The 10,446-nt window shown below is 49.8% G+C and overlaps 1 protein-coding gene across 1 annotated transcript; it reads left to right on the forward strand.

Annotated features, from left to right (window-relative positions):
• Positions 1-269: 269 nt before the first annotated feature.
• Positions 270-1,642, forward strand: LOC104076763 (olfactory receptor 14C36-like; the record flags this gene model as incomplete). Its single annotated transcript, XM_009577752.1, is given in 3 exon segments — positions 270-875; positions 1,271-1,305; positions 1,512-1,642. Coding segments are annotated over 3 exon segments (772 nt in total), but the record flags the coding sequence as incomplete, so codon positions are not given.
• Between the last annotated feature and the right edge of the window lie 8,804 nt (positions 1,643-10,446).

The following is a 10,446-nucleotide window of genomic DNA, read 5'->3' on the forward strand; positions in this document are numbered from 1 at the left end:
GGACTGGCCCCTAGCCCCACCTTTCCTATGAACCCATTGCTGCAGAGCAGGGCTGATTTATGAAGAGCCCATGGGCAGAGGCCCTGCTCTTCATCGCATTCTTGGCCAGCATCAAGCAGGGCTCCAGCCACAGACCTGAAGGAAGGTCTCCTAGAAAAAGAAAAGGGTCTCTGTGTGTGAAAGGGGGAGGGTCCATGGGAAATGGCTTTGGTATTGCTCAGAGTAGTCTCCCTCCCCTAACTTGTTGCTGTCTTTTTCTCCCACGACAGTGTCCATGCCCAGAGGAGGAAAATGTCCAACGGCAGCTCCATCACCCAGTTCCTCCTCCTGGCATTTTCAGACACGGGGGAGCTGCCACTCTTGCACTTCTGTCTCTTTCTAAAAAAAAATGCCCTCCTGAGCAACGGCCTCATCATCACAGCCATAGCCTGTGACCACCACCTGCACACCCCCATGTACTTCTTCCTCCTCAACCTCTCCCTCCTCGACCTGGGCTCCATCTCAGCCACTCTCCCCAAAGCCACGGCCAATTCCCTGTGGGACACCAGGGCCATCTCTGATTTGGGATGTGCTGCGCAGCTCTTTCTGTTTGTCTTTTTTATCGCAGCAGAATTTTATATTCTTACTGTCATGGCCTATGACTGCTACGTTGTCATCTGCAAACCCCTGCACTATGGGACCCTCCTGGGCAGCAGACCTTGTGTCCACATGGCAGCAGCTGCCTCGGGCAGTGGGTTTCCTTATGCTCTCCTGCACACTGCCAATACATTTTCACTACCCCTCTGCAAGGGCAATTCTGTGGACCAGTTCTTCTGTGAAATCCCCCAGATCCTCAAGCTCTCCTGCTCAGAATCCTACCAGGTGTGGCAGTTGTGGTTAGTGCCTGTTTTTCATTTGGATGTTTTGTTTTCATTGTGCTGTCCTATGTGCAGATCTTCAGGGCCGTGCTGAGGATCCCCTCTGAGCAGCGACGGCACAAAGCCTTTTCCACGGGCCTCCCTCACCTGGCCGTGGTCTCCCTATTTGTCAGCACTGCAGCATTTGCCCACCTGAAGCCCCCCTGAACCCCCCCTGCATCTCCTTCCCATTGCTGGACCTGGAGGTGGCAGTTCCATACACGGTGGTGCCTCCGGCAGTGAACCCCCTCTTGTACAGCATGAGGAACCAAGAGCTCAAGGATGCCCTGAGGAAAATGATGACTGCATATTTTTCAGAAGCAATAAACAGCCTATTTTCTTCTGCATAACATTCATAATGTAACTCATTACAGTCCCAGCCTGCCTTCTAAATTTTTGGTGGTGGGGGGTAGTGGTGGGGTTTCCTTGTTTTTCTTGTGATAATATTGGGCACAACGAAATCTTATTATTCATCCCACTTCTAATTTACTGTCTACCTGTTACAGACTGTGTAAATGAGGAACCGTGCTCTCTGTGCATTTAAACAAAATTAAGGACCCTACAGCAACTTGTTTGTCTGAGATCCTTCCTCTGAGACCTTCTCTGGAGCTGCAGGGCAGTTCTTGTATGCAGAGGTTGCTGTTGTGTACTCGGTGGTGCCTCCATCAGTGAACCCCCTCATCTACAGCATGAGGTAAAAGGATCTCAAGGATGCAGTGTGGAAACCGATGACTGGATGGGTTTAAGCAGCAATAAACTGCCCATCTTCTTCTGCATATCACTCACAATGTAATTCACTATAGGATCAGCCTGTCTTTGGTAGTCGGTTTGGTTTGGTTTGGTTTGGTTTTTAGCTTTTCTTAGTTGTAATAATGTTGTCCACAAAGAAATGTCAGTATTCATACCATTCCTAATTCAGTATCTACCTATCTTGTGTGGCCCAGAGACTGCGTAATGACGAGCTGTGCTCTCTGTATTTTACAACAAAATAAAGGACCCTGCAGTGACTTGTTTGTCCAAGATGCTTTCTCCAAGACCTTCTCCGGAGCTGCAGGGGCAGTGCAGGTGTGCAGAGGTGGAGGAGAAAAGAGTCCCAGTACAGCAACACTGCCAGGGAGCACCAGCACTTGGTCTTCCCGAGTGCTCACTTTCCACCTCCACGCTCTCCTTCTGAGCCTTTGTGTTGGTGTAAGGCCCAAGAGCACCAGCAGCTTGATCATAGTCCTGCTATGTGGCAGTTTGTGCCAGCAGGCAGGGACAAGCAATGGGCACTTCTGTGACAGAGCTGACGTCCACAACAGCATTTCCATCATGAAAGGGGATCTTCTAAGGGCAGTGCCTGAAGGCTTAGGTCTGCTTCTAATGTTGTTCTCAAGAACATGCCCAGGAAAATACCAGGAGACAAAACACTTGTGAACAGCTAAAGTGTGTGAGTGTGTAGGGTGGGGGCACGCGGCAGTGTCCTTTCATAGCCAGGCTTACTGGGAGAGACGTGAAGGACTGGCAGAGCAGGGTCTGGTCTGTGCCAGTGTTCGCTGGGCACCCAGAGGAAGCTGCCCCAGAGCAATCATCACTGACCAGCCATTAACAATCACCATTTCCAGCACTGAACTCTCACCCCAGCTCAGAGAGGTTATTTGTCCCTCCATGCCGGGACACCAAACAACTAGTTCAGAAGTCTGTGCTTGCATTGTGCAGATGAGACTTGCACATTGTGTACATTGTGTACGTGTGGTGAGATGAACCCAAGTGAGGACTGAATGCTATCAGCTATTCCTAGTGTTGCCATGAAGGCCTGTGGGACAGACAGTGTCTTGAGGTCATTTCATTTTGAGAGTAACGTCCTCTTGGAAACCACCTGAATGTAGCACTGTGATGTGCTTCCTTGAACCGAGGTCCCCGTGTCCATTCTTCATGCCAAGGGGCATCTCAGATAAGTGCAGAGCGGGGCGACACACCACAGGGCTGAGGTGCCTCCCAGCCTCTGGGAGTGGCAAGAGGAGGCCAGAGAGACACTATGACTGCTGCATTGCACTGCCCCTGTGCATGCAAGGGAAGGGCTCCTGCCTCTGAACAGCCCTGTGTGTAAGATGAGTGCACGAGGCCAGCTCAGCTGTGGACAACTGTCAGAACCTGGTATTTCTGTGTGTGACTCCAGGAACAACCCGCACTGTCCCAGTGAATTTTCTCTCACTCTCTTTTGACAGGTTCATTAGAAATGCTCCTATCTGCTTCCTTGGCTTTCTGGCCTGTCCCTTTCATTACACACTATTAAAGAAGCATACCTGTGGAGCATTTCACCAGTGCAGTCAGAAGGGGTTCTGCAACCATGAGGTACACTGCTCTCTAGAAGGGAGGTACACTGCTCTCTAGAAGGCAGCATTTCTCACCTTTCACAAAAGACAGAGAACATCCAGGGTGTTTGAATGCAGTCAGAGGCAGATACATCTCCATGTTTCATCTCTCTGAACTTCCTTCACAATGTCTTTAAGCAACTATCAAAGAAAAAAATGTTCTTTCTTGCAGGTGTCCTACAAGGAAAGAGGGGACAAGAAGGACCTAAAACCCTCTGTGGAGAAAGGGCAGTGGAACAATCAGACATCATCAATGGAGTTTCCCTTACTGCATATGGGGAATGTCTCCAACTCTTAGACAAATCTCTTCCTCCTCTCTCATGACCTGCCCTGTGATTGGACTTGGGAACACCCTCATCATTATGCTGGGGGCGGAACACTTGAACACTTGCTACAGCTCCACCACCATGCCCCAGCTGCTGGTCAACTTCTTAACTGGGGACAGCACCATCTCTGCTCACAGCAGTGTTAGTACTATTTTCTGCACCTTTTGCAGGTACGGAGTTTCTCCTGCTGGTGGCCACATTCTGCGATCAGTACTGGGCTATGTGTCACCCACTTCTCTTTTTGCAAGACTCATGAACTGGAAGGTCTGTCTCCAGAAGGCAGCTACACTTTTGTTGGGGGATTTTTCTCATCAACAGTGATCACTTCATTCTTGTCCCAGACACAGTTCTGTGTCCCCAGTGGAGTGGACCACTTCTTCTTTGATTCCACTAGAGCTCTCCTGCAGTGATACTGACACTCATGCTCTTTGCTTTCATAACCTGCTTTTTAGAGCCAGTCCTCCCCTTGCTGTTCACCCTGGTATCCTGGGTGTGCATCAGAGCTTCCACCCTGGGCCAGCTCTTCTGTCCATTGTGGGCAGGCAGGCAGCCTCCTCCATCTGCTCTTCTCCCCTAATTAGCGTCACTGTGTGATGCCCAGAACAACCCTCCTGAGACAGTTTGATAAAGCCCTTTTTCTACACCATCCTCAGGCCCCTTCATCTACAGCCTGAGGACCAGAAAGTTTGGGGGCAAGGCAGCACTGAGAAAAATGCTCAGGAAAGCTGTGAGCTGCACAGGGAGGCCATTGAAGTTTTGGGCCTGCAGGAAGAAATCACTTCTGGTTCTCTTCTGAACAGGCCCTGAGGACCTGGACAGGAGTGTGCTGCATCCAAGGCACTCTTCTGGAAGTGTGGGATATAGAGAAGGCTTTTGGTCTGGGAAGGAGTAGAGATGTGCTGGTGTAGCTGGCCAGTGTCATCATGAGACTTCTCTCAAACATCTCGGAAAAGCCAGAGTGATCAGGGAAGTTCCAAGATCCTTGGAAAAGAAAAATATCAAACCCATCTTCAAGAAGGGCAAGAAGGAGGATTGGGAGAATTACAGGCTGGTCAGCTTCACCTCAGTCCCTGGGAAGGTGATGGGGCAAGTCCTCCTGCAGCCATCTCCAGGTACTTGACGGAAAAGAAGAACATTGCTGAACCCACGTGGGAGGGGAAATTGGGCAATGTTGTGTGCCTGGATTTTAACAAAGCCTTAGACATGGTCTGCTATAGTCTCCTTATAGCCAGGTTAATGATATCAGGACTGAAAAAGTAGATGATGAGGTGGGTGGAACTTATGTTGGATGAACAGGCTCAGATGACATCAGTGGTATGGAGTCCTCCCGTCACTTTTGGCATTCATCTGTGACCAGCACTTGGGCCAACACTGTTGAACATATTTATTATGTCCCTGTATGATGGGATGGAGCTCCTTTGTAGATGAGGGCAAGCTGAGGGGAGCCTTTGAGATACCTCATCTAGGTCACCCTGCCTCGAGCAGTTTGACCCCTTGGGGCAGGAGGGGGATCGTGAGGTCCCAGAAGAGTCACATGGCATTGGAAGAGGAATGTGAGGTTGCTGATCAACTCGCAGGCCACAAGGAGGAGATGGGTGGGAATGCTATGGTGAGGTCAGTTGTGCCTCAGGATCTCATGGGACGGCAGGAAGCACAAGGCCATGAAGGTGGCAGTGATTTCACTTCTGTCTCTGGAGTTGATAGGCCAGTAGCAGAAACTTGGCTGGGAAAGAGACTGTGAGGTCACTTCTTTCTGAGGTAGTTGATAGGTCAGCCCTTGAATCATGGATGGGATATATGCTTTTAAGCTCACATCTGCCAGTGTCTCTGATAGGCCAGCAGAAGGCACCTGGTTGGCAAGTTGATTGTGGGAATCCCTTTCCCTAAGTACCTGGTAGGCCCTTCCAGGAGGAGGGCTTGGATATGGGTTGTCATGTCCTTTCCATCTGAGTACCTGATGGGACAGCAGCAAGTACACGATTTGGCTGTGTTTATCCAAGAAGCTGAAAGGCCAGCAGCGGGCATGTGGCTTGGAAGATCACAGTGAGGTTATTTCTGTCTAGTCAGCTGGTGCAGCAAGTCTTGCAGATCCCATCTGTAGAAGGGTTATCCCATTTTTCTCCTGTGATCACTTTCAGTGTTTTCTTAGAAGGAAAAAAATTCAAGTCATTCTACTGCCCCCAAAAGAGGCTGTTCACATGTGAATTTGTTGTGGCAGTTTCAGATAAAAGGACATGCAGTTGGATTACTAACTCCTTGATATACAATGGTCTTCTGATCAGAATCACTGAAGTGCGTGAGGAAGGTTGGGAAGAGCATGAGTTGTCCTCTAGACAGCTGGAGGAAGGGACACAGTTTTAGGCTGTGGTAATCAATGGGGACTTTGAAGACCATGGACCTCTGCCAGAAGACCTTGTGTAGAGGGAAGTTGGAAGGTAATCCCTGACATGGGGGGTGGCTCTACTGGACTTGTTTTTCACAAGAAGAGAAGGCAGGACTGGTGGAAGATGTGGAGGGCAGCTTTGGCTACAGTACGAGTGAGGTGGTAATGTAGAAAACCCTGAGGGAACTCAGCAAGACAAATTGTAGCAGGGCTGAGTAAAGAGGAAGGATCACCTCCCCCAGCCTTTTGGCAGTGTTCTTCCTAATGAAGCCCAGCATGCCATTGTCCTCCTTTGCTGCAAAGGTGCAAAGTCAGGAGAAAAGAAGGCTTTGGGGAGACCCAATAACAGCCTTTCCATATCTTCTTGGGTATCAGAAAGAAAATGGAGCCAGGCTCTTCACTGTTGTGCATGATGGGAGGACGAGGGCTAGTGGGCATCAGCTGAAACAAGGGAGGAAAAACTTTCTCCCCATCAAGATACTCAAGCACTGAAGAAGATTTCCCAGAGAGCTTGTGTCATCTCCATCCTTGGAGTTTTTCAAGCCCAAAATGAGTAAACCCCTGAGCAACCTGCTCTGACCTCATAGCTGACCCTGCTGAGAGCAGGAGGTTGGCCTAGAGACTTCCTGAGGTCCCTTCCAGCATGAATGATTCTGCATTTCCATCCACAACAGATCTTCCCTTCACGATGGGCAGCAAAACACTCAGGTTCCTGGTGACCACTGAAGTCAGACAGAAAAAAGTTTGGTCAGATGATCTGTGACTTTCTTGTCCTACTCCAGGCATTGTTGCTCAGATGCAGGGCTGCTTGGCAGGCACCCCCGAAAGACCCCGATTCTTTCCTTTGCTTCACCTTTCATTTCCTTTTTACCTCTTTTCCCACTCACAATTTCTTCCCCTTGACCATCCTTGTACCTTCCCATGCAAACAGCACATCTCTGTTTACCCTTCCCTCCCCGGCCCTAGTTTGCCTTCCTTTGTACCTTCATTTGGTGTTTCTGAGCTTGTCACCAGGGCAATTCCTACTTTGGTCAGCAATTCCATTAGACTAGTACCTCCCTCTATTATCTGTAGTGTCCTGCAATTCCTCATGCTGTTATCTTGTCAGAGGCACCACAAATCTGGTGGGCCACCTGTACGCACACATTAACAGCTGTCCAAACAGAGCTTCGCTCCAGGGGGACCTTGAGAAACTCTGGGATTTGGCAATCCCATTTAAGCAAGCAGAAACCTAAATGATGTAGTGGTCTACATCAAGGTCTGCCCTTGATGACAATAGGGAAAGTTCTCAGGTTCCCCGTGACTATGGAAGTAAGTCAGATGTTAGTATAGTTGGACTAGCTGCAGCTTTCTTGTCTTGCTCCAGACAGTGTTGTTCAGATGCAGGCCTGCTTGACAGGTATCCTCAAACAGCCTGATCATTTCCTTGGCTTCACCATTCATTCTCTTTTCATTCTTTTCCCACCTCTCCAGTCCTACTCTTTAACCATAATTATCCCCTCCCATGCAAAATACCAACCCCTTTTAAGTATTTCCTCACAGGCCCTGCACTCACTCACTTTGTACCTTCCTTTGGTGTTTCTGAGATGATTATCATAGTGCTTTCCACCTTGATTACCAACTACATTACACTGGTGCTCTTTTTCTCATCTGTAGTGTCCTGTAGCTACTTAAGTTATCGCCTTGTTAGAGGTATCATGGCTCAGAATGAACAGCAGCACACATACTTTCAGTGCTGGACTGTTGGAGGTTCAGTCAGAGGCACCTTGACACACCTAGGGATTTGGACAACAGAAACTTGAAGATTTAGAGGAAAAGCTGCAGAGCAACTCCATGCTGCAGCATGGGCAGTGACCATACTGGCTAAGGAGTGCCCTGAGGAGAAGGGCCTGGGAGTAATGATGGCTGCCATACGAGCCAGTGGGCTTTGCATTTCAAAAGGAAAATTGGGAAAATGGAGAGCATCCAGAGGTCTGCCAAGATGGAGCGAGGAGCCTAAAGCACAAGCTGTCAGAGGGAACTGGGCCTCTCTAGATTGCTGAAGGGAAGGCATAGGGCAACCTAATAAGAGCCTGCACCTACCGGGAGAGATGATGGAACCAAGCTATCTTCTGCAGTGGCCAATGATATGACAGAGGGAACAGCCACAAACTACATCTTGGGAGCTTTAGGCTGAGCCTTAGGAAAAATAAAATGGATTAGGAGGACCATTACTGTGACCTCCACCTTTGGAGCTCTTCAGGTTTCAGCTCCACAAAGTAACAGCCAACCTGGAGGCTGGACTAGAGTCACCCAGCAGTCTCTTTTCCACCAACCCTTCCAGGAGCCTGGGCCTTGACCACGTGTCCTATGAGAAAACATTAAGCTGGAGTTGAGGGTTTCTACATCATATGCTCATAGGACAATTGAGGGTGGAAGGGAGCTGAGGAGGTCTCAAGTCCAATGCCCAGCTCAAAGCAGGGCCGGCTCTGACGTCAGACCAGGTTACTCAGTAAATGTCAGAGAGAGTTTACACATGAACCAGACATCTAGGCCACCATTATGGATATGGAGACGAAGTGTTTGACCAGCTCCCTGAACACAGCTATGGGGATACCATGCCTCCTGAGATACCTGGGAACATCCACCATCTTGTCCAGAGGAGTGTCATTCTTCTGCAAGTTTCCTGGCAAATCTCCAGACCATGGGGTGCTTTAGGCTGTAAACAGAATTGGAAGAAAGCTTTTGACTTGGGTACTATCAACTCTATCAACTTAATTGCTACAAGAGAGGGAGATGGAGGGATCTCAGCATTTCCAGGTTCCTGCGGAAGATTTAAGGCTTCTGAGAAAGGAGCTGAAGATAACAGTTTTGAGCTAGCATAGCCTTTAGATAATTTCACATGTGAAGGCTCTGCTCCCCCCTTTCAATCATTGGCACCCAGAAACCTCACCTGCTTTTCCTTCCTCTCTTCCCAAAACCCGACCAAGTGATGGGAGGAAAGGCAGCAGAATCAGCTGGTGTCTGGCACCTGGAGGGTGGTGGTGAGAGTTGGGGAGGGGCTGGGCTGGGAAGTGTCCTCTCCCCAGCCCAGCCCAGCAGAACAACCCAGCCTGGGCTGGTCCCATGGCAGTGCCCACCACAGGGTGCTGCAGAGCTCTGGGCACTCACCCCATGGCCCCAACCCCTCTGAAGGGCACAGCAGCTCCTGGGGAGCAGACAGGGAGGTCAGCCTCCCCATCAGCCCCAGGGATGGTGCTGGCCCCAAGGGCACGAGGAAATGGAGGCTAGTCACTGGCTGGCTCTCCTGAATTCATATTGTAGGTGATCCCCAACCCTGACTGATTTTTGCCCCCTCCTCTGCTCCCACCAGCCCCACTCCACAGGGCAGCATGACATTCCTGGCCCTGGGGTTGCTCCGGCAGCTCCTGCATCTCTTCAGTCTCCCCTCCCTGTGCCTGCTGGGTCCCCACTGACTCCCATGGCACTGCAGAGTCCTTGTTCATGGATACATGGATTTAGTGCTTTACTTTTAGGGGACTTCACCTTTAAGGGTGTTTCACCTTCTGAGTCTCCATTCATTCCACCCCACGGCACCTGGTGAGTCCCCATCCCCTCCTCTCCTGACCCCTCCAAATTAATTTCCAGAGACTCTGCTATATGCCATCAGTCCTGTCATACATGAAGAAAACTGTGGAGATAATAGGAGCTCATGCACCATCACTGCCATTGGACACCAAGAAGAGAGCTTTTAAATCCAGAACATTTGGTCCAGTGGAACCAAATGGCATCATAAGCTTAACCCCAACCACAGGGAGAACACAAGGAGAACAGACTCTTTAAAAGACCAATTCCTTGGACATTTTCTTGGAAGCAACTTTGGAAAAAGAGCCCAGCCTTGAGGCACTGCACCTGGGAGACCCCATTTTATTGAAGAGCTGCTTTTGGGCATGCCACATCTGACACAGTGTTGTGCAAGAGTCAGACGCAATAGGATCAAACCTCAAGACATGTGGTATAAACCCAGAAAATTATATATTAGCAGGATTGTGACAAGAGAAAAATCAGACTCGTGGCCTAAGGCAATCTCTGGAAAACGTGCAGAGAAGGGGAGGCAGATCATTGTCAGTGAAACAGGGTGACTCGGCCAGTTTCCAAAGGACATCCTTGAGCTCCTGGTTCCTCATGCTGTACAAGAGGGGGTTCACTGCCAGAGGCACCACCGTGTGTGGAACTGCACTACTAGGTCTAAAAATGGGGAGGATGTGGAGGGGGGCTTCAGGGGGGCAAACACTGCAGTGCTGACAAATAGGGAGACCACGGCCAGGTGAGGGAGGCATGTGGAAAAGGTTTTGTGTCATCCCTGCTCAGAGGGGATCCTCAGCACGTGCCTGAAGATCTGCACATAGGACAGCACAATGAAAACAAAACATCCAAATGAAAAACAGGCACTAACCACAACAGTCACACCTTCCCCGAGGTAGGATTCTGAGCAGGAGAGCTTGAGG

The sequence above is a fragment of the Fulmarus glacialis genome, unplaced genomic scaffold (genome assembly GCF_000690835.1).
Source record: "Fulmarus glacialis isolate BGI_N327 unplaced genomic scaffold, ASM69083v1 scaffold2205, whole genome shotgun sequence".
In the NCBI taxonomy this organism is placed as follows: domain Eukaryota; kingdom Metazoa; phylum Chordata; class Aves; order Procellariiformes; family Procellariidae; genus Fulmarus; species Fulmarus glacialis.